This window comes from Siniperca chuatsi, linkage group LG14 (genome assembly GCF_020085105.1).
Source record: "Siniperca chuatsi isolate FFG_IHB_CAS linkage group LG14, ASM2008510v1, whole genome shotgun sequence".
NCBI lineage: Eukaryota > Metazoa > Chordata > Actinopteri > Centrarchiformes > Sinipercidae > Siniperca > Siniperca chuatsi.
The window spans coordinates 7,560,718-7,585,912 of NC_058055.1; the positions used below are offsets into that span (position 1 = coordinate 7,560,718).

At 38.6% G+C, this 25,195-nt stretch overlaps 1 protein-coding gene across 1 annotated transcript; it reads left to right on the forward strand.

Annotated features, from left to right (window-relative positions):
- The first annotated feature begins 140 nt into the window (after positions 1–140).
- Positions 141–12,739, forward strand: rps6ka4 (ribosomal protein S6 kinase, polypeptide 4). The gene is made up of 18 exons (XM_044222185.1): positions 141–1,177; positions 2,455–2,526; positions 2,995–3,062; positions 3,256–3,406; positions 3,614–3,729; positions 4,857–4,964; positions 5,128–5,208; positions 5,687–5,790; positions 6,051–6,201; positions 6,308–6,469; positions 6,761–6,886; positions 7,709–7,842; positions 7,979–8,072; positions 8,239–8,409; positions 9,304–9,495; positions 9,576–9,735; positions 9,955–10,118; positions 10,232–12,739. The coding sequence occupies exons 1-18, from the start codon at positions 1,090–1,092 to the stop codon at positions 10,442–10,444; spliced, it is 2,355 nt and encodes a 784-aa protein (XP_044078120.1). The 5' UTR covers positions 141–1,089; the 3' UTR covers positions 10,445–12,739.
- Positions 12,740–25,195: the final 12,456 nt, after the last annotated feature.

Consider the following 25,195-nt stretch of genomic DNA (forward strand, 5'->3'; position numbering starts at 1 on the left):
TAGGGCCTAGGCCATGCATGTATTGCCCATTTAGGCGTTCATGTCAACTTATTTAGTTTTATATAGTGAATAAATGTACACCTATTTATCTGGGGGGGGGAAGGTTCATCAACTGACATTGAAACAGGATCTAATCTAGCCAGTTCTCTTGTGGTCTAGAGCAACGTCGCTCCGCCCACACCGAGGGTTCACGTGACTGACCGTCGCCCAGGTTGTGTCGAAAGCATCTTGGTATTAGCAGTTAGCTAGCAGCTGACAAAAATATAAAGTGAAGAGTAAATATTTTTTACAATTGATGAATTATTAACGTGGCTCTAGTGGAGACAAAGAAGATAAGGAACTACCCAAACTGGCCTTCTCCAGCATGGTCTGATAGCTGATATCTGAAGAGGCCAGTTAACATAGTTAACTAAACATTAGCGTTCGCTAACGTTTAAACTTTGACGGGCAACAGCAGCAATTCGCTAGCTAGTAGCTAGTTTGCCAAATTACTACTACCCAGCTAGCTAGGTAACATGTCTTGTTATTGTAGCAGTTATGCTAACTAGCGTTGTAAGTATTTACGCATTGGCTAATAACACGTTATTTTGACCCGTCGTTTATGTAAAACCAGCGTTAACGTTATTACTAAGTAACGTCAGCTAACTTACGAATAATGTCTTCTGCTAAGCAGCTTATGCTAACGTTAGCCACTTAAACTTCACTGTAACTAGCATACACAGTTACTCAAAATCAGTACTGGTGCTCTTTCTCATAGCATAATAGTGAAATAAAGCTAACAGCTAGTAATCAGCTGTAATCTGAATAGCTACACGTCTGTGTTTTCTGATTGATTTCGGCCAATCACATGAGATAAATAATGCGAAACACCAGGATGTCAAACGGATGGGGATTAACGTTACGGCAGCAGTATTGTCTAGAAAACACAGCTGTCCGGTCATTTCGATAATCCTTGTATTCATAATGCAGCTACAATAGATGTTTGTAATTGCTGAGCGTGAAGTGTAACAACTTGTAAATACTAAAACATTTCGCTACCCAGTTATCTTAAACAGTCTGTATAGGCTATAGTCTACTTTTCTTTAAGTTATGCCTGGGGACGCATCCGATAGTAGTGATGACTCCGATGCCAAAACAAATGAAAAGGCCTGTACCGTCAAGCATCAAATCACCAATGGTAAGTCAAGTATACTGTTTGTAGTCAAGCACGTTATATACACAAGAGAAACCCCTTTACACCGTAATTCATTCCATCATTTAATTAATACAACATTTGTGAAACTTATCATTTTTTATTGTCGAAGTTTTGCCAGACATGTGTTGATTCAATTCAGAGTTTAAAATTACCGCGTGGTTATTTCAGAGGCTAGAGTTTATGGTAATGATACATTGGATTACATTATATTGTAAGGTGTTTCTAACATTTTCCCACTATGCTTGCTTCTCCATGTGTAAATACAAAATATTAGAAACCCTTCTCAGTATGATGCAGTGCAGTACAACACAGACCCAAAATGTACCATTGAATTTATTCAACACCAAAAGTTGTATTCTCAATAAAAAATATAAAGCTAGTTTGTGTGACAAGTTTTAAGAGCATCTTTGTGTCAAAACAGAGGAGCTTGTTAACAGTGGATAGGTGCCCTGCCTTCAGAAAGGACTCTAGACTCAGCTTGTGTCAGTTTGTGTTGTGCTGTATTTACTCTTAATTAATTTGGATTAATTGATCTGGATTCCGAACCAAAGGAAAAAAAAAGACCTATTGCTGCCTTATATTTTATATAGACACTGTATGTATCCTAGAATAGAATTTCTAGTGTAAATCTACAAAGAAAATCCACACTGAATCACATAAAGCTGAGAACTGCTGCTGTATCCACCTTCAGTGAGTTGCAAATTTCAGGTTAGTTGCAGATCTGGTCATACCATAATCAGTGGTGTCACTGCATGTTTTTCATCAGCGGTCTCAGGAAAAATGTATTCCAATACTGACTGTGTCATTGATTAGGGTGTAGATATTGATTGAAGTGCAAAAACCTTTTAATCTAAAAAGCAGTGCAGCAGGCAGCATTCTTATAAGTTGTAATACAGTAGCAGCTAAATAGTAAATCTTGATAAGTGAATACATAATTACATTAAATGTATGTATTTCACTGTTTATTATACTTGTAAAAAGCTCTAAAAGTATTATTACTTTGTCATAATAGTTTTTTTGTGTAGAATGCCGAAAGTCAAATACCGTTCATAATGCGTTGGGCTAAATTGACTCACTCAATTAAAATCTGGCATCTCTTTGAAGTTAGACAGCTGTTTCAGCATATTTTAAGAGATGTTAATGCATTTTTGAAATGTGTCCACTTGTCCTTTTAAAACAAAAATGTCTGTGATGGCAGGGTACAGAAATTGAGCATATATACTGTATGTTTAAACTGTGGTGTTTTCTTCTGTCACTAGCTAACCTCACAGGTCACACTGAGAGGGTTGGCATGGAGAACTTTGAGCTGCTCAAAGTTTTGGGCACTGGAGGTAAGTGTCTTCATGAAGCATGAAATATATGAAATACAGATACAGATGTTGTCAAACCTGAAGAAAAACTTAGGATGTATTTAGACAGGATGTATTTTCCTGTCATGAATACATATCTTGAGGGCAAAGTGTTTCTAATTAATTTTCGTAGCCTGTAATAGAAAGTGTCTCTGAGGATAAACATTTTTTTTTGCATTCATATACTGATTTGGGAGTTGCAAATCATCAAAACAGCATGAGTAGAATCTGAATGTTTAAAAGGTAGACCATATGCTGTAGATGTCTCTGTTATTAGATCTCATACATAATGAATAACTTTTGAGATATCTGAGAGTCTGTTTCTATCAACAAAACAACACCGGATTAATTCTGGTGTACAGGAGTGTTTCTGTATATATTCCAGTTTTGTTTCACTTATGTACTAATGTAAGTTGTATGACTGGATGAAATATGTTTGTCTTTGTCTAGCTTATGGAAAAGTGTTTTTGGTCAGGAAGAACACTGGTCACGATGCAGGCCAGCTATATGCTATGAAGGTGAGACTATTAATTTGAAATATTAGACTAGATGTGATCACAAAACAGTTTCTTAGATAAACATTGTAATCACTGGGCTATGTTTTAAATTCAAGGTGGGAAAATGTTTTATGTAAACGATTCGCTGATTTTATCTATTTCAAATTAATTTATAATACTTTCACAGCACATGATGATTTGATTACTACCCTAGGTGTTAAAGAAAGCAGCTATTGTTCAAAAGGCAAAGACAACAGAACATACTCGCACTGAGAGGCAGGTGCTGGAGCACATCCGCCAGTCTCCCTTCCTGGTCACGCTCCACTATGCCTTTCAGACGCAGAGCAAACTACATCTCATCCTGGGTGAGTGATGGGACACTACAACCAAATACGTGACTCTATGTAGCTCATTTCTCTTCAGTCTTGAAGGGCTGAATAGATGTTCTCTTTATGTTTCTGTCTATTACTGTACTGTTTGTTGGCATTTTGTGCATAATGTGTGTTTGTGTAATTTTTGTATTGTAGGTGTATTCAAGCTACCTGTGTATTTGTGTGTGTGTGTGAGTACAGACTATGTGAGCGGTGGGGAGATGTTCACTCATTTGTACCAGCGGGATCACTTTCCTGAGGAGGCGGTGCGGATTTATATTGGGGAAATAATCCTGGCTCTGGAGCACCTGCACAAGGTGGGTGTCGCTCCTTCTAGCTCTATAACTTAAAGCTACATTTATTGATTTTCAGATACTAGGAGGCAGAAGAAAGACAAAGCAATCTTACAGAGACACAACACCAACATATCACCTTATATATTGTTATGGCTGACGTGTTGGAAAGCAGTTGCCTCATTGCACAAATTTAGCAGACACAGAGCAAGTGGAGTCCTGTTTCTGGCCACCTGACAAATATAGGTCCCATATTTGGTGATCTTTTAGCTCTGGTTTCATCAACACCAACTTGTTGGTTAAATAAATGGGTGTTTAACTGCGAAATGTTTGACTTTCGTCACCAGTGCTAGGCAGGAAGTCCCCTCTGGGCTCTTACTCTACTGCCTGAAATACTCTAACTCACTAAAGTTACCTAGTGGTTACTTAATAACGTTTCACAGCTACTGTAGCTGTACATTTTGCTTTAATCCCAGGTAAGCAACTGTGGCAAGATCCTTATGTCTTTTTAAAGGATGTGCACAATCTACTGTACGGAAAGAAGGTAGAATGTGTGCATTTTCAAGGTTGATTACGATTACAATCCAGATGTTTTTATTAATTAGCAGTAGTCTGTAACTTGTGACCTTCGGCAGGCAAACTAGATTCACAGTGCAGCATTTAAATAAATGAAAATCTTGACATTGGAAAATATTTTTGAGATAGCAGGTTCTTGCAGCTTGTGGAAAAATCACCCTTCACATAAATTGTCGAAATGAGCTGAAAACCATAATGTTGAATTTTATGAGTTGTTCCTTTGAATAGCATCAAATAAAACCATCTAAGCAACAGGACCTTTGGTGTAGTATTAGTATTCTACTAGTACTAGTACTAGTATTCTCATTTCCTGAGGTATTGTTGCAATTAAGGGTTGTGCTTGCTGTCTGGGCAGTTAGAGAGTTTTAGGGATTAGAACTTTAGAAGATTAGAACTAGTGAATGGGGTTGAAAATGCTGAAAATAACCAGTAGATAATAGGTAATTTTTGTCTTCTTTGCTCATAAAAATGTTTACTTTGTTCTTTTGTGTAGTATACTGCATGCAATTTCTGTTCACAAATTACTGCACTTATCATGAATGTAACTGGTAAGTTTTAACTGTGTTTTTGTACAGCTCGGGATTGTGTACCGAGACATCAAATTGGAAAACATTCTTCTAGACAGTGAAGGCCATGTGGTATTGACAGATTTCGGGCTCAGCAAGGAGTTTCTGGAAGAAGAGGTATGTAAACGCGATACCAAAATCTAAGCATAAGGATGTATGTGCATGTGGACAATGATACATGGACTGTGTGTTATCTGTTATCACAATCATAACAATATTTTGTTCATAATAAGATTTGCTGTTATGGTTATGCTTTATCTTCCCTTTCTCCTCATTACAGAAGGAAAGGACCTACTCTTTCTGTGGCACCATTGAGTACATGGCCCCTGAAATCATCAGGGGGAAAGCCGGGCATGGCAAGGTAAATATGAAAGTAACGCAGCACGTACTGATGTTAAGTGTCCATATTATTTTGGTAATGTTAAAGATTTTAAGTGGTCACACATGTAAAGTAATTGTTCAGATTATCAATTTTTTTTTAACATTTTTACATTCAGATGTTTCAGGATGACAGAGAGATCCATTGTGACTTGAACATTTAGCTGTAGAAATTTAAATTGCTGTTAAATACTAAATGCTAAATGCTAACGTGTCATGACTTTGGGTAACTGTGGGGCTTATGCAGAGCATGTAAAAATGTGTCTATAAATAACATCTACTTTGAATACTGTATGGGTTGATGTACTATACATTAGATCAAAGATAAGATTGACATTTTTGGTTATGGAAGGCAATCAGTATCAAGACAGACAACCCACGTTCCTCTGACTGTGTCATATTTGTCATATTTTGTTCTCTTTCCTTTTATGTAATGTATTTTAACCTGTCTTCTCCTTCAGTCGGTAGATTGGTGGAGCCTTGGGATCCTGATGTTTGAGCTTCTGACGGGAGCATCTCCTTTTACCTTGGAGGGAGAGAGGAACTCCCAGAGTGAGGTGTCAAAGTGAGTGACTCCATTAAACAACAGGATTCAAATCTTAAACCAACCTTCCTTATTCTCGAGTCATAAAAATGATCTCAGCCATTGTGTTGGAGGTACCTTTTCTCATTCATATATGTAGCACAAATTGCAATTGCATAATTATATATGTGATTGTCCTTAACACAGGGGAAATCTTAAAACTGTTCTTATGAGATTACTATGTTAACGAAATGGGCATTATTTTATTTCCTTGACCATGTTTTCCACCCCTCCTCTGTCAGACGTATTTTGCGCTGTGATCCACCGTTCCCCTCCATGATTGGACCCATTGCTCAGGACCTGCTGAGGAAGTTGTTGGTGAAAGATCCCCACAAAAGGCTGGGTTCTGGACCTCGAGGGGCTGAAGACATCAAAGCACATTCCTTCTTCAAGGTCCTTCATACCTCAAATCAGTCCAGTCACTCATATATGTCTCTTCCCCTGTCACCTCATCTCATTCATCCATAACACTTCTCATCTGCTTTTTGTTTCCTAACAGGGACTAAACTGGGCTGACCTAGCACAGAAGAAGGTGCCAAGTCCATTCAAGCCAGAGCTGAAGAATGAACTTGACGTGGGGAACTTTGCTGAGGAGTTCACTGGGATGGATCCCGTCTACTCTCCAGCGAGCACGCCCCCAAGCACTGGCCGCCTGTTCCAGGTTAGTCCTCTCTGTCTCAACCATGACCCTTATAAAAGCTGGATTTCCAAAATCCAATACCTATAACCACCATCTGAAAATATTAACATTCTGACAAAGAAAGTGCTAGTCTAATAATAAATCAGATTATGGTATAAAATGTTTTTCTAAATGATGTGTAATCTTAGGTAGTCTGCTCTCTCTCTCGCTCTCTCTCTCTCTCTTTCTTTCTCTCTCTCTCTTGCTCTCAAAGCAACTACTCAAAGTGTACTAGCTCATCATATGCCTAACATTATTTTGCTCTTATTTTAGGGTTACTCCTTTATTGCTCCCTCCATCCTGTTCAATAAGAATGCGATCATGGGAGATTTTGTAGAATCCCAGGTTCGTGCTGATCGACCAGGTTCAGCCTCTGTCCAACGCAGTGCAATGTTAGAGGTACGGATCTTGGCTTATAAAGCTGTTTTTGTTTGGGCATTAGTTGTTGTTCATGTTGTTACTTGTTGTTGTTGTTGTTTTACTTTATGGTACACAGGCAGTTTTGCAAAACCAGCATGTCTTCATTGGAAGCCCCTCTGTAATCTACACAGACTAGCCGCTAAAAATAAGGCTCAGCAGTGTTTGTTAATTAGGACAGACAGGAAGGAAGAGAAACTAGTTCATTTAGCCTAGTTTATTAACCAAAGTTAGCTTACCCTTATGTTTTGTCATTTTTTATCAAGGGCTTGGCAATATTGCAGAAATATCACAATTATCAGGAGACTTTGTTCTGATAACATTATATAGTATCTGTTTAGGAATGGAAAATCTCAGGTCAGCTTGTCCAGTTTATGTTTATCACATTAGATTGCATGTAAAGCTACATTGTTTTCAGCTGGCATTCTCATATATTACAGAATACAGAAATCAGAGAAATCTGACCTAGTATTAGTAGTAGTAATTTTTTTGTATTGCTTATTTAACAACATGTGTATCACAACGTGTTATTTACAAGAAAATCCCCCAGTATGATTACAGTGATAGATGATAAAGAATAGATGTTGATATACCGGCCAGCACTGTTTCATCCAAGTGTAAATGCAAATTGCAGTGTTCCTCTATCGGAAACCCTTCTCAGGTGCATAAATATATTTGTACAATATAAAGTCACATCCTTTTTCCACTGCTGTAAGCCATGTCCTGTTGCGCAAGGGAAAAAAGCAAACACAGCACATCTCCCTGAACAGCTCAACGTGACTCATACATCCTTTTTTTCTTCAGGAATCCCAGTTTTTTCAGCACTATGAGCTGTGTCTTCATGGGCCACCTCTAGGTGAGGGTAGTTTCTCTGTGTGCAGGAAATGCCGACACAAGCAAAGTGACCACGAGTATGCTGTCAAGATCGTCAGCCGCAGGTGAGTGGAAATGTGATGCTGCTGCAACAACGTCTTAACTATGCCTAACTATGCTTTACGGTATCACTGTACCATCTGATGGTATGAGTCTCAGAATGTCCTTGTTAACACTGAATGTTTCTTTTGACTGTGTTAGAATGGAGGCATACACCCAGAGGGAGATTGCTGCTTTGCGACAATGCGAGGCTCACCCAAACATCGTCAAGCTGCATGAAGTCTACACTGATCAGGTACAGGGGAGGAAACCCACATAGGATGACATGTATAATTAGTGACATAACATTAACACAACAAATAGTGAATCTACTGGGATGGAAACTTTGTAATGCTGGATATTAAGCAACGTGCAACAACCAAATCATGGCATAAACTCTTCTCTTTGCACATCTCTGTCAGTACCACACATACTTAGTGATGGAGCTTCTGCGAGGTGGGGAGTTGCTGGAAAGAATCAAGAGGAAGAAACTCTTTGGCGAGGCAGAGGCCAGTCAGCTGTTACAGAGCCTGGTCTCAGCTGTCAGCTTCATGCACGAGGCCGGAGTCGTGCACAGAGACCTCAAACCAGAGGTGGGCTGTGCTTTGATGACGTGATTCACTCTCATTTAAGAAAACAAACAAACAAACAAGCGAAGTGATGACTCGACTCTGATGACACCAAGCAGTGTGTTGTGTGCACACACATGTATATATGATTCTGTTCATATGAAAACATCAATCCACCGTTATTACAACCATAATTTTACTGTATCAAATCATTGAACTTAAAAATATATTTCAATAATTAGAAATTGCCAGAGAAGTTAGAAAGGAAGCCATGGCATGTGGAATTATTGGCCCGAGTAATGTGGTGAGAAAGAGAATTAGTGGGAACGAGAACAGTGAAGCTTTAATTGTCTCAGTATTTTTCCACTGTGAACTGCATGTGTTCTGTGCTCCTCTCAGATGTCTCGCATTAACTGGCTGAACTGAGTCATAACCGACCAGTTTGATGTGTGGGGATGTTAGTGTGGTTATTTTGCAGCATCCTTTCCCCATGATTTAATCGAGGTAAACACAGTGGACAACAGTGTATAATGCCTCTGTGCTGTGGCGCGACGCTTTTCAAAATGAAGGCTGCAGATTTATCACACACATATCCTGCCGTCTTCAGATGGCTGTGGAATTTAATTAACTGAAGGAGAAGGCTTTCATATAGTATAAAGCAGCTGTGAATGACAGATAGTGGTAAGAATCACCCATTAAGTTTTAGTTCTGCACAGTGTTTTACTGAGACGCCTGTCGTAATCGCATAAACTTTTATTTTTGATGCCAATCTAAATGCATTTACTGTTTGGAGAGTGTTTGATTAAAACTGTTTATCTGCATTATTCCACGTTTCCTGCACAAAATGGAGCCCTGAGTGTAAAAAGAAGAAGAAAAATAAGAGAGGGTGATCATGGATTTTATTTGTTTACCTTACAGAACGTGCTGTTTTCAGGTGAGGGAGAGGACTCTGTGCTGAAAGTAATAGATTTTGGATTTGCCCGCCTGTGCCCTGCAGGCAGCGCCCCCCTGCAGACTCCCTGCTTCACGCTACAGTACGCTGCTCCTGAACTTTTTGAGAGTGCAGGATATGACAAAGCCTGTGACCTCTGGAGTCTTGGGGTCATTCTGGTAATTTAACCTAAAAACGTTGATTCTTTAACATCAGGCTAACTGAAGTACTAATGACTCTCTGTGTGCATTTTCATCAGTACACCATGCTGTCAGGCAAGGTGCCATTTCAGAGTGAGCAGCGTGGGATGACCTCATCACATGCTGCTGACATCATGCAAAAGATAAAAGAGGGCGATTTCTCATTGGAAGGGGAGGCCTGGAAGGGCGTATCAGAGGATGCCAAAGAGCTTGTTAAAGGTGTGTGATATAGTAAGTTGTTAGTGACCTGTTGGAGAATGTGATGGTGGATGGTTTAGGGAATTCCCAGTGTTTTTAGGACTTGTCATTTAGCAGTCAGAGAAATGTTTTTTACACCCCCTCTTTGCAAGTCAGTTTTTTTCGTCTCCGTCCCTTACATCTTGTTCTCTTGTCTTTGTGTTTTTTTGTCTGTTTTAACCCCTCCCGCTATGATTTAAGGCCTACTGACAGTGGATCCAGAGAGTCGTCTGAAACTCTCTGATCTGAAAGAGAACAGCTGGCTGCAGGGCGGAGCATCCATGTCTACCACTCCTCTGTGCACTCCAGATGTTCTAGAGTCTAGTGGGCCTACTGTCCGCACTTATGTCAATGCCACCTACAAGGTAATAGCATTGTGTACCAAATTTCTTAATTTACTTTTTTCAAACTTAAAAGATGCATGTTAGATGCATGTACTTTTCTCTTACTTTAATTGGTCATTTTCCTCTCTCACCAGGCTTTCAACCGTGGTAAGAGAGAGGGCTTCTTTCTGAAAAGTGTCGACAATGCTCCCCTTGCAAAACGACGAAAGCTGAAGATGACAAGTACAGGTGTAGAGACCCGATGGAGTTCATCCTCTTCCTCCTCCTCCTCTTCTACTTCCTCCTCTGCCTCTGCAACAGTATCCAAAGCACAGCCAAAGCAAACTGTGACCCCAAAGCAGAGCTAACCTGAATGGCAAGGGAGAGAACAGCAGGAAAAGGAAGTGGTATGTGCTTATACTGGCAACACCATGTCCTCCAGTGGTGATAGGGTCACCCAGTTCCAAAAAAACATAGAGACAAACCAAAAGACTGGTTTAGGTTAGTGTAAAGTTTTCAGTACAAAACGAAATTCCACTTTTTAACCGCAAAGCAGTGTCATTCATCATGCCGTATTCTCCCCAAACCAAACATGTATTTTCCTTTCGTGGATGGAAGAGAAGATGGTAGAGGTCTAGTTTGGCATCTTTAAGATGTACAGAAATCTGTGGCCTTGAGAAAAAATAATACTTATTCAGTATTCGCTCACCATAATATGGTGATATCACACACTAAAAGTTAAAAATGAGACATTTGCCTATTTTCACTGTGGGTAAGAAATAGTGCCTGGCTATATAGGGATAAAGGGAAAAAGGAGCCATAAATGAGCAGAAGCCATATATACAGCAAAGCAGTGAATATATCAATTGAGCCGTTGTGAATACACACAAATTTGCACATAGCAAATGATTAGTCCTTCCAGGAATTAGCAGGATTTATCCACTGATTGTATCGGGTTATTTTTAACTTTGCCACACTTATAATTATACTTATATATTTGGCAAAAAAATGGCAAAAGTTTGGCCACGGAATGCTAGATGTAGGCACTCTGCTCTGTAAAGATAACAGTTTTGTGGAAACTTCGATTTTTTTGCTTTTCTCAGTTGTTCTCTCAGTTTAGGTTGAGCAAAAATCTTATCTGTTTGCACTATTTGGAGAGGATGTAAATGATCAAACGGTCCAAAAAAAAAGAAGCTAATTGCTGGAAGGACTGAGCGCAGAGGAAATGCTTGTGATATGTATAACCTTTGAGATTGCAGAGGATGAATAATGCTGTAGTGGAAATCTTCTCTATTGGATGCATGCTGTTTTATCTGTGTCAGTCCTAAGGGCACTGACTTTGCAAAGCAGTTGCACCTCCAATACACTACCAACTCTACAGATCCCACTGAACACAACGTGGACATGTCTTGATCAATGGCTCTGATAAAGTATTTTGAGTTTGTCAGAATTTGACTTGAAGTGGTCGCAGTACTAACCAAGTGTCTAACAGTAGCACCTGTAAAAACCGATGAAGACACAGAAGCAGTCACGAAAGAGTGCGATTTTCTTGTCATACTTGCTGTAAATTACTCGCATTATTGTGCCGGTCTGAAAATTTCTAGCATGCTAATTTGTTGTGATGATGACCTGTAAGAACTTTTTCTATATTTTGGTATCTCTGGCTCACTAAGGAAATGTCACCAAGAATGTTTTTATGCTACCAAGTGCATTGAGTTTGCACTTAGATTGGAGTAAAATCCATTTTGGCGATTTTGTGTGTGCATCGTCTTGGGCTTGTGAATTTTAAAAGTGTCTTACAGTTTTCTCTTGCCCTATTGGACCAGCGACATATGTGGCTATCACAAATACAATCTGATTTGATACATTGACATATTGTTGCCCTTCAATTAAGCTCAGCTTGTTGTCACCTGGGCTGTAAGGGTCACCCAAATATGTGTTTTTACAGATGTAGTTTTAAAACATTGTATGGCTTTGGAATGCAAATTATGTTACAGAATGGGACATAATAATGATCTGTTGTGTATATACTCATCCTTGATTTAGAGCAAAAAAAAATGATGTAATGATTTGAATTTCGACAACTGTTTTAATGGTATAGTAGTCTCCTGATGTAATTATGTTTTTATTGGACTTTTTCTTTTTTACATGTTGCACAGTCAGTTGATCAATTAAACACATTTCAGCTTTAAAGGTGCTTTCACTGATATTTATTGCATATAATTGATTTTAATGCTGTGGTAATGGGATTGATGATTAAATGGGCTCTTGTGTACCAGAACTGTGTGTGTGTGTGTGTGTGTGTGTGTGTGTGAGAGAGAGAGAGAGCTTGAGTGGCGCTGGGAGTTTGGTTGTACTGATATTTCTCTACCAGATGAAGCAATTTTTGCAAGTTACTGTATTATTTTCTTGTTGTTTTTTGCTGCCTTTGTCTGTTTGAAGGTAACTGGTTGTTTGTGTTTGAACATTGACATTTTTACTTAAGAAACTGTGCTTTGATTGGTGTTGATATTCTTTTGTTGTAGTAAATGATGTTTTTCTTTTGTTTTTTTTGCGCATTACTATTTTACTGAGATGCACTGTCACTGATGTTGTAACTGGGAATTTCTCTTTTGCACCAAGATTTTTTGGTTGGTGCAAAATAAACAGTACTTTTAAATATGCTTGTGTGTTTTGTCTTTTGCATGTTGTAATTGTTCTGTAAATGCTTGTGATCAGAGTGCTCAGTAGTTTGAGCATTGTCAGCACCTCCTGAGATCCATTAATACTGAGGGTGAATTATTGGTACTAAGTGCAAACACAATAAATTATACAGGAAGTTTGATAACCTTTCCATTTGCCGAAAGTCATTCCAAAAATATAATTATTTCGTAACAGAGAGAGAGGAAACGCTCTCATTAAAGAGCTTTAATGCTTTAATGTCAAAACAACATGAAGAGTTATCAGTCCGCTCCTCCTGAAATTATGACCACACTAAGTGGATTTCTGAGCATCTATTCTGTCTGATCCTCAGCTGGGTTTTAGAAAAGCTCCTCTGTGGAAATGGCTGTCTTTCATCTTTAAACACTGCTGCTTGTGGGCTGAAACTTAACACCGGAGTGTACAAAACATTTCTCTAGAATTTTGGAATTTCTCCTGTGGTCTTAATCAAATTGTTTTCAGTGTAGAATCAGGTTTCCCAGCATTCACAAACGTTTTTGGTGACACTTAATTGTACTTGGGTACTTCATATCCTAATTACTTGAGAAAGATGATGCTGACTTGCTGAGGTCTGGTTCCAAATATCCTGTTATAAAAACACTGTATTAATCACAAATTCAGTGTACATGTTTTAAATTTGATCATGGGCTTTTTTTGCCTATTTATTTCTGTTCAACTTGATCTTGATGTCCTTGAAATTCCTGGAAAAAAAACATTTGTTTGAACTGGAGAGTAAGTGGAGTGATTTCAACCTAACCAACCCTGTGTAATCATTTCTTTTCAGTCAAACAATCCCTCTGTCCTGCTGTTATTTCTGGTCCTACACAGCTTACAGTACAGCTGAGCTCAACTCTATTTCTTAGTTAGCTTCTCTGTTGCTAGCATGCTACAACAGCCCATTCTGTGTAATGAGTTTATAGTACCATTAGATGGCTACTGTGTGCTATCGTGTGTCCTTTGTGTCCTGTTTTATCTGTCCCTTCATCTCATCCCCTGTCAAGTGTTCCCTCATTTGGTTACCTCTGTGAAATATATGAATATGTCACTGTGGTCAATAAAAATCAATTGTAAAATACTTTAAAAATGTTGGATAAATGTTGGATAATATTGGATTACTTATATTTTTCTTTTACTCATCTAAATGATGTGAAGCCTGATGGTCAATGGCACTGGATTTATACTGTTAGCTGCTATTTCCCCATTAGACCACATGCATGTTTGAAACATTGTTCAGGACAAGATAGCAATTAACAGCACAGGACACGAGGAACAGGACACAGCCGGCACAGGGCAGGACAGAAAAGGACACAGTGGCCACCTAATGATACAAGACCTTCATTACACAGGACAAGACACTAAATTACACCTTCTCACTAAATAACACCTTTTCTCATGTACCACCAAGCCAGGAGCCTGTAAAGGCGTTGTACAGTAAAGGGTTTGTAGACCTAAAGAGAAGCACTGATCAAATAATCTGCTGAGCTTGGTGAAACACCTCTGGTGAATTTATGTTGGATATACTTCTTTTTTTCTAATTTGTCAAAATTAAATACATATTTTTCCTCTTACCTGTAGTGCTATTTATCCATCTAGATTGTTTTGGTGTGAGTTGCAGAGTTTCGGCCGTAGAGATGTCTGCATTTCTTTAATATAATGGAACTATGTGGCACTCGGCTTGTGGTGCTCAAAGCACCAAAAAAATACATTTGAGACCTTGTTGTGAGCAGTTTCATGTAGGAACTATTGGTAGAAAGAAAATAGTTCCTACATGAAACTGCTCACAACAAATCTGTGGATTATCTTGAGTAACTGGGTCATGATTTCTGGAAAGAGACATTGCTGTTGAGTTTTTCAAATGTATTTTTTTTGGCACTTTGAGCACCACAAGCTTGCCAAAACTCAGCAGCTCACACCATCTTAGTTGCTAACATTTACTAATTAGCTCTAAACATAAAGTACAGCTGAGGCTGATGGGAATGTCATTTGTTTTGTAGGTATTTGGTCATAAACACGTGCTGGATTAAAAGTCAGGGGATCACCAGTCATTAGGGTTCATCCTCTGAGCACCATGGATATCTGTACCAGATTTCATGGCAATCCATCCAATATTTGTTGAGATATTTCAGTGTGGACCAAAGTGGTAGACCCACAGATCAACATTGCCATAGAGGCACAAAAGGTGATATTATATTGGTGGTGATGATGCATGTGATAACATAAAAGCAAGGAGAAACCAATAAAACTGATTGGCATGCTTTGCAGCCTGCTCATTGATCGTTGGCAACAGATGAATTCCCTGCTGAGCCTCTGGGCTAATCAAACTCTTCGCTTCACATATTCTACAGACTGTGTGCTGCAGCAAAGGCTGCTGTTATTGGCTCCACAATGCTTACAAACAGCTGCACTTTCTGAAGGGCAAGACTTTTGTCTCTGCAGGAAGAAGCAAATGTTTACTCATAAAACTCACGCTTTTGTACCGAACAAGAATGAAAGCCAACAAACTGTTGGGGAAAAAACTGCTCTGTTGGCACGGCAAATTGAAACTATGTTTAGATTTTGTAAGGAATTAAATATTAATTAGAAGGTAGAATTAAAATATCATCTTAAGCATGTTAACAGTTCCTCAGACCTTTGAAAGTGCCATAAAAGCTGCTATTAGCGTCCCTGTAACACTCTGTAGTGTACTAAAAAATAAAAGTCCTTCAAGATCCATTTACAGTTGTGGACCACAGTATTTTGTAATGTGTTACGTTTCCTTGTAGTGTGAGACTTTTCAGCTTTAATGAAGCAATGAAATGTAATATTGCACTAAAAACAGCTGTCCAGTGTAGTCTTTATGTTAAAAACTGTGCACTGTGTTTTAACTGATGAGAGTGCTTAATGAAATATTTAACGGGCTATTAAAATATGTGATTTGTGATAATATATATATATATGTCACAAAATGTTGCCCATCAAGGACCCACAATGCTCTATTAGGTCTCTGATATGTTTCATGAACTCTGACGCTGTCCATGGTCCTGAGCGCTGCACCATAAATTCCACACCACCGGGGGTCAGTAGGATGCTTGGCACTAAAAGCACAAGAGCCACAGTGAGCAGTTGAGAAGCGACGGATAACATGAATATAATGTGTCATTGAATCATTAATCAAATCAATCCCTGGGGGGAAGATTTGCACGGAATAAATTTAATATATTGAGCATGACAAAGACGGATCTGGACGGAACACTTGCTCAAAATAATCAATTACAGTCCGTACAGCTTGGAAGTGACCCAAGAACACAGTGCACTTCCTTCAGCCAGCAGCGTACACACACACAAAAGAGGCAAACATTTACCAGCAGCACCATCATGCTGTAAGAATTCACTTATTGATGAGTTTCCAGAGCAGATCACACATACAGATGCGGCCGTAGACTCTTCTATTAAACAGTTCAAAGGTCGTTTGGAGTTGTATATGGGCTCCAAGGGAGCACAGGGGGCATCAAGACACTATATTGACTTGTGCCATGTGATGCCAACTGTACAGTATTATTAGACCAGAAAATAAGATTAGAATATAAGGTTTGTGTGACAAGTAAATTTAAAGGGACACTCCACCAGTTTTGGTCAGTTTACTCATCACTGGGAGTACTATCCTGTTTAAACAGTTGTATAGTGTCTTTTATGACTCCGGAGGAGCTTCCTAAAGCCTCAAGAAAATAACCCTGATGATGCCATAGTGATGTCATCAGGGTTATCTTGACTTGGGCTTCAGACTTCAAATATTTGATAGAAAACCTGTGTTATATACGGAGGACAATGAGTTTTAAAGATTTGCGTATTTAACGGGCAGGGAAGATATTACGGGAATGTAAGATATTATTGAGTTGCATTCTGGGAATTGTAGGAACCAGCCCCTTTGAAGCTTGACCTATACTAGTGATTAAAAGGTAGGATTTCTCAGCTTCTGATGCACCAATTTTGACCCCTTTAAGCACAAAGTCATCCTTTTACCGTACTTAAACATTTTCCGATGTGTTGCTGCTTTAGCAGGGTAAATTAATGCCTGAGTGAGAAAGCAAGAAGGAACATTAATCATGTCACAATACAGGCGTTGTTTACTATTACTGTTGTGAGTTGATCTCCAAAATGTCTGGGACTAAGTTTTGAACTGGATGACATTTTCGTCATCGCATTGAAGAGGTTTCATTAACCCAGGGGTCAACAACTTTTCATAGCTTACAACTTCCTTTAATTTGAAGTTAGAAATTAAAAATAATCACTTAAAGAGGTTTTGTGAGAGGTGTGTGAATGAATACTTTTCAGCTAATGAGTGAATCCTGTGTCTCTGTGTATTGTCGATGAATGTGTTAGCTTACTTACACTTTATGAAATTGCTCTATGAGTTGCTGAGTGCATCAATGGCCAACAACCTTGTGTTAGAGGATGAGAAAGAATGATCCTTTGTCGTGTACGTCTACTTCCTTTTTCTTACCTTTGTCCTCCTCTGACTCAGTGGCATTTACACAAGCAACTTTAATTTTGCAGTAGCTAACATCTGTGAATAGATCTCAGAAAACTGACTCATGCGAAGCGCACAGAGCTGCTTTCATTTAATCATGCAGGTCAACCCAAGAGATTTTGGAAGGATAAAGACATATTTTTCCAGCAGCATGTTTCTTTGCTAAATTGACTGAGAGGATAGCAATAGAGCTGACATATTTTGATTTTGAAAGAAAAAAAGAGAGCGAGAGAGATGCCTTATGAATATGTCGATGTAATGGGATTTCTGTTATGAATGTATAAGAGTGCAGATAGAAAGATCTTTACTTTGTGTTTCTCTTCACCCTACACCCTCTCACCTCTGTACTAAAGAGCCTTCACTAACCGACAGGTACTCAGAACAGAGAACTGTGTATTGATTTAGCAGCTAAAAAGGCATTTTCAATTCACATACCATTTAAACAGCCTCCCCTGCACTTTTTACTCCACCAATTCCATTAACCTCACCCTCCCCTCTGGCACCCATCACCCCTCTCACTGTCTGTTAACCCTGTCCGCTTTATTCTCATCCCATCATTTCTGGTTCAGCAGGGATATGATCATTACCTTTCCACACACATTCAACTTTAGGCATGATTGTGTAGTGATACAAATATCAGTGTAATCTTGAGTGTGTTGTAAAAATGTAAAATCCCCAGTGGTAAATCCACAGGACAGTTTCTCTGCCAGTGATCCACTTTAACAAGCCTTTCCAGACTGTTATAGATTAAGCTGGCAGCAGTGATGCCATGTACAAACAAAATAATCCAAGTCTGTTAAAAAAAAGGTAAACATTATTGCAGCATATAAAAAAAAAATCACACCAGAGCTTCAGCAGGGCTAACCTGAAAAGACGAGGCAGCTTTTAAACATGTTGAATATGTCAAACTACGAGCATGTGGTGTGAAAAGAGCTTTCACAAAGAGGAGGAAGGAGCAGAACAAAATATAGGGAGAAAAATCATGGAGGGTGCACTGGTATGATTTCCTAAGCTTTTGTGTAATATAAATTATGAGGCATATCTATCTCTCCGGCATTGTTAAGTGCACCTCCTCTGTATCTGATCTGCAGGGCTGTGAGCAGTTTATTAAAAATGGAAGTCATTCTAAATTAGCCTGTAATGCTCAACCCTTTCAGGAAATCTTAATGGATCCCAGCCTATCTCTGACAAGGTTAAATGCTTGAGGAGACAGCGAGAAACGTTAACAGACTAGATTATGGAGAGAGATGAATACTAACCAGCACACAGATTCAGATGGAACATTAAACCCTGTCATGGATAAATTCAGTGAGTATATTCACATGCACCAGTTATTCCAGATACAAACAGATAAGAATGTGGTGACTGTACACTGTAGCCTTCATGTTATCGATTCTTCATAATGTCACCGTTATAACTAAATCATCAGACACAAAACCTCATTGAGACTTACAGAAAAGCCACTCCTACAGTGGCCCTGAAAGCTCAACAAGCACAGCATTCAGAAAAATAACACTGCGGAAAACACCAGTTAATACAGTCACGTAGAGTTAGTAGTTGTGAACTATAAAATGTAAATGTTCTACCAAGATGAACTGTCACTTCCCCTCCACATGGAGTATGTGTCCTTCAGATGACACCACTCAGAGGACAAATTCAGCCTCATTAACTGTGAACAACTGAAAGCAGAGGAATTTGTGGTACAGTTTCACAACATGAGATTATCTGAATAATACATTATCTTTGTTTGGTGAGGAGCGCCTTTAAAGTCTTTGTGATAAGCTGTCCGTATGCATCTTTAATGTCATGCTCACACGTGCACATGTATAATGAATAAAAATAAACTGAATATGCTCACAGATGCCATGGAAATTGTGCTTAAGTTGACATCCTGGTATGTGAGCACATTCTCTGAGTATTTTTAGAGCTTCTTGTAACTGGAATAAGATCTTGGCTGGGCTTTTTGTGAATGTAATGTTTACATGTCCAAAGTCAAAGCTGCAAGTCTCACACATTAATGTGAGTGCTCAGTCTGAGGACATTTTCCTATTTGTCCTCAGACCTCTGCTTTGTTCAAATCTATACAAGTTTACTTTAAATTACATTAAGGATCTTAAAGTTTCCAGTGATACCAAATATATTCGAATTGATTTGATAATATGTATAAAATGATGCACAAGACACATAGAATACTTTTATGGTGCAGCCATAAAAAATGGTGTCTTAGGTTTAAATATTTCACTCATACTGTGTGGATTTGTTTTATAGATTTGAATAAACACACGGTGAAATTTAAATGGAAACTGAGACGTGTGTAGCAGACTGTTCCTTTATTCATCAGGGTATCAGACATGGGGGCTGTGAATGGCCAGTCTGCCTTTTAGGACACTGGGCTTTCAAAAGGACAACCTGTCATGCATTATCATGTCTATCTGTGATCTGGGTCAAGCCCTTGCAATGCATGAGTGCATTTACAGGCACACACAAGACCGACATGCAGCACACAGGACCACCATTTCAGAGGAAACACAATCAACTCTATTATGGAGTCTGCTCTGCTCTTATTAACAGTCACTAAATCGCTCGTAGCTGATGTGTATGTGTACAGCAGCTATCAGAGCGCCTACAGCTATCGCTCAAGCCTCACAGCAACAACGCTTTCATGGGCCACATACGTGCTGAAACTGCCACAAGCTGCTGAAGGACGCATGAAATGCATTCCTGTCCTTGTGCACAAACAGCGAAGCATAATAATTATCATTGAGCTGCTTCATGCTGTAGCCGGATCAATGTGCATGCTGATGAACATTTTGTATCTTTTATTGATAAAAGAATGAACCTTCCCTGAAGTTGTTGTCCACATGGCCTCTGGTTTATGAAAGAGGCTCAGTTAGGACTCAGGGAGGACACTAATGGAACGTTAAGTGACAACTGACCAATTTACGACGGACAGGCCTCAAACTGACCTAATACTCCCACATTCCAGGAAATGGACAACAAAGGACAAAGAAACTGACTTTGCAATGCAGAACTGAAATGTACATTATTGATATGTTATGTGTCATTAACCATATAAAATGAATGGGATGTTTTGAGTGCTGATTTAGATGCAGGGGCAATAAACGGTGAAGTAACAGGAACTGTTTCTGAATGAAGTGTGTATGATATTTTTTACAAAGCATGGCACACCATTTTGTTGTAGTGACACAAAACAAATTTTCAGTGACATTTTTGTTAAGTTGGGACAGCATGTTTGGTAACTTGGGAAACACAGTTTCATTGGTGTAGACTGTTTGATTAGTAATAATGACGCGGACATTGTTAATGTGTACATGTCTAACTAGAAAATTGATCATAGCTTGTAACAAAACAAAGTGTAAGTTGGAATACCAAAACTCATGTACCCTCAGAGTGCCCCTCTATTACTTACTTATTTTAAATGGATAATATCCCGTATTCACAAAAGGTGTTTGGTGTCTGTCAGCAACTGTGTAGGCCAACCTTTTAAGCATGGAAGCATTAGACATGCTAACTTTATTAACTCTTTAGAAAAGAAATTAGAAGAAAAAATAATTAAGGGTGGGACTAAAGTTGACATTGGACCCCTCTTTCAGAAGACTACAAAACAAGAGGAAACCTCCTGTTCACTCTCGTGTGCTCTTGTTCTCTGCCTCTCTTCAGTCGCTCTCCAGCTTTTGACCCGAATTTGCCCATGCAGGCCGCACTGAAGTGCTGGAGGCCGGCGGCAGCCAACAAGAAACCTTCTACAAGAAACTTGCTACCCTTCTGCCTGCCGAGAGACAGTAGACTCAAGCCGAAGTCGCCACGTGGGATCAAAAATGCCCCCAAATGCCAGAGAGCTCCAGAGAGCTCCACCTGAGAGGAAGAGCCATAGCAGGTGAAACTTTACTTTTGGGTATTGGGGTTGATGCAATAGATTACTAAGAGTAATTAGGAAACGTTAGGTAAGTAGGATCTCCCATCAATTTACTAATAATATGGAACTGCTTAAAGTATTTCACTCGTGCTTTCCAGCAACCTCTCAGCTGCTGAACGGTGCATCAAAATGATTTATTTGATTAAGTTTCCTCCACTGTCTCCTGTGTTTCCACAAATTTAGACATCTTGCCATCATTCACTGCTTTATCTGGTCCTCATCCAGTCATTCATTGTTTGGGCTGTATTCATAATTTCACTAATTCATTTATTAATTGTTCATCGCTGTAGTCATTGCATTCATTCATGGTTGCCCTTATTCACTAATTTGTATGGTTAGTAGTTGTTAGTTGTGTGTGTAGTTAGTAGTTTAATAAACCTTTCATTTATAAATAACCTGATCACGCGTTTGTGTGTCTGAAATTTTACGGTCACTGTACACGAGTCAAGAACTTAGTAGCAACCTCCAGAACTGTGACTTGATAATGTACACGAAGAAGGAAATCTGTGTTGTGGTAGCTTCATTACTAATTTACTTCCTCCTCATGCGTTGCCTCACAGTTATTCTCATGTATTGTTCCTGGGCTTACTTGCATAGATAGTACAGAAACACGCTCCTCATGTGCGGCGAACTTTCCCAAATTGAGGATGAAACTATATGTTTAGCATTCAGTATGTTAGGTAGCCTCTTTGCTTGACAAACTTGGTAAAGTACACTCTGCACGCTTTCATACTATGATCAAAATGGTTTGTTCATAACAGGAAAACAAAAACAAAGTCTGGTGATATCCTATGTCTTTATTGTCAACAAATTCCACGAAAAGCCTGATACATCATATTCCTCTGTGACATAGCGCTCCATCTTGTCGTCCAAAAACTATTACATAAAAACACATCAGTAAGCCACACTGTTGCACTGAGTGACATGTTCCTTCATTACGACCAACATGGGCACTGTAGTTTAGTTTGAGTCAATCCCACATACACCGTCCTGCTGCTGGAAATACTAAAATACTTTCAAGGCACCAAATATGTATTCATCTGCAGCTGAAAATAGTCCCCAACAAATGCACTATTTACTTCTGCTTGAGTGAAAACTACAGTGCCCAGCTGTTCTAGGAAATTACATATATATATATATATATATATATATATATATATATATATATATATATATATATATATATATATATATGTATATATATATATATTTGTGACCTAAGATTTACATTTTCAGTAAAACAAATGGGCTTCAGTGCCACAAACAGGATAGGGAAGTCAGAAGGTACTGAGATAAGCTTTATCTTTTAACATTGTGGGAATGATAGCCAACTTCTCTTCTCTTAAATTAAGTCATGCTTAATTTAATTTAAAAAGTCCAATTAGCAAAGCCAACACAGAGCTGAATTTCTGCAAAAGGTCATTTACTATAAACGTTCAGGTATAAAAGGGAGAACATCTGTCCCTGATGACCTTTTTGATCCTGTTGAGGTTCTGGCAGATGTTGCACCAGGCAGGACAGATGAGAAAGGTGTGACAGAAAATCAACAACAGCAACATCCAGAGCTGTTCTTACAGTTTGGCATGAAGCCATTTACTGCACCAGGGAGCTGTTCTGACCTCCTTGCAAACTCTAAAGCTTTTCTGTCTCCTGCCATAAAACCATTTCATGTAGGTTAGTGGGAAATAAAGGACTGTATTGCACTTGTGACTCCCTGCCCACATGCAGAGCAGATCACTGGATCGATAGCTGCCCTCAGTTTCTCTCCCCAGTGGCTCCTGCTGGGAGAGCGAGTGCTGTCAGTGGCACTGAAACTGTTCCCTCAAATAATACTGTTTTAAAGGTGCCTAACATTTCTATTTCCTACAAACCAAGACCCATTTTCACTGTTAAATTACAGATAAGCATCTTGCTATACACGTACCCTCTCTTTTCTTTCAGGTTATCTCATTAAATACGTATTTATCATCTGCTGTTCAATTATTGCCAACCACTTTGCTTAAGGCTGGGGCTGTTTCACGTTTCCCAAACATCACTTCTTAATTCATATACAAATAGCCTGGATAGTTCTCTGCTTCTTATTATTTAAGTACAAAGGGCAAAGAGTAGGTGTAAAGTGCTGAGGTTAAAACAGGAGATACAAAGTACAACAGAGCACATTAAGACTTAGAAATAGGAGCTAAACTATTTGTTGTGCAAAAAAGTAAAAAAAAGAGCATTATGTTTTTTATGTTATTTTGACAAAAGCAAAATCTTAACTCAAGTCCAATTACTAGCTTTTTCTGGAGCTTTAAACCACATCTCAGCAAATGAATGTGTTCATATTATAGTTGTTATGCTGATTTCTGTTATTCTGATATTTCATTTTTATGACAGAAAAGACACGCAGTAGATGGGCTATATACTTCAATATATATTTCAATATATTGGGCTTTTTTTTTTTTTTTTTACGTTTGGAGAGTTTTTCCCCAAAACAGTAACAGAGAAAAAAAATTTAAAACCCACATTCTGATTTTGTGTAGGCTACGTTTTGACCACAGATGGTCCTCTTTTCCAGTGTACATAATTGCTTCCCCACTCCTGCAGAGCACTTACACAATATGACCAAAAGCCAGAAATGTGTTATTTTCAACAAACCCCTGAGATACAGGAGACACTGTGTGCCATAAGGCTTTAAAACCTTACATAATGCCCCTTGTAACTTAGACTGTAATGACTGAAACATTAGAAGTTAGATGGATTAGGTGGATTTTGATGCGATCAATTGGAATTTAGTTTGAATGACTTGCTCAGTTGGACTGTTTGCAGTGTAACATTCCTAAAACATTTCACTGGAGCTCCGCGGGCGGCAGATCCATCCAAAGACGAGCGTGCCGGTTTCTTCCACAGTGCCTTGTTGTATATTGTGAACACTTATTTACTTTTCTATGTGTGGTTCCTTTTTTGGTATAATGGTATGTAGATATATATATACATACATATATAACATATATACATATAGCATATATATAATATAATCATGTGGCTGTCTTTGCCTTGAATAATAACCATATGGCAATTTAAAGATAAATATCTTTATAAAAATAAATGATTATATATTTGGTCTAAAGGCGCATTCACTATAACGCTTTTTTTAAATTTTACACTAGTTTAGCAGACTGAATCAACAGTAGTAGTTTTATGTTTTGAGAACATGGTAATTTATTTGTTTGAGATCAGTTTGGTGCTAGGGATTTGACAAATAGAACAGTGCAATCGTTTATTTCTATTTCTGATGTGTGTTTAAGACTTGCGAGCCTTCAAGGCACAAGATAATTCAAGATAGTTGTATGATTGCAGAGGTGGTTCAGTGAGCGTTAAAAACCTGTGCATTGATAATACAGCACTAACAAACTCTGTTTGTTGGAGATCAGTTTGGTGCCAGATATTTAACACACAGTACTGTGCAATCGTCAAAAAGTCTTGACAATCAGACTAAAAGAACTAATCATTCAGAAAACTATATTACTGCTGTGCAATATCCACCGCCTACTAAGCTGGTTACATCTGCTACACTCGACTTGACATGATTGCAATACTATTGCTTATATTATTACATTGTACTGTACACTTACTTAGCTTTATACTTCATACCCACTTGTACTTAGTTTGATTAGGTGTATTATAATGAATCATATTTCGATTTGATTGCAGGCTTATTTATTATTATGTCTATTTCTATTCTATTAGTACTTCTTCTCCTGTGTGAAGTGATAATGAGCAGCAGTGAGAAAGAGTTTCAATAAAGTATTTCTGATTCTGATTCTGATTTTGTCTGCTTTGTAAAAGCCATTTGAAATGAGAATTTTTTATAAGATGGTACGACTGCACTCATCTCTCTTTGCTAGGACACCTTGTGATACATACTGTATATGTTGTCCATGTGAGGAAGGTACAGTGCTGGTCATGTATGAGGAGAGATGATTTCCTCTTAAC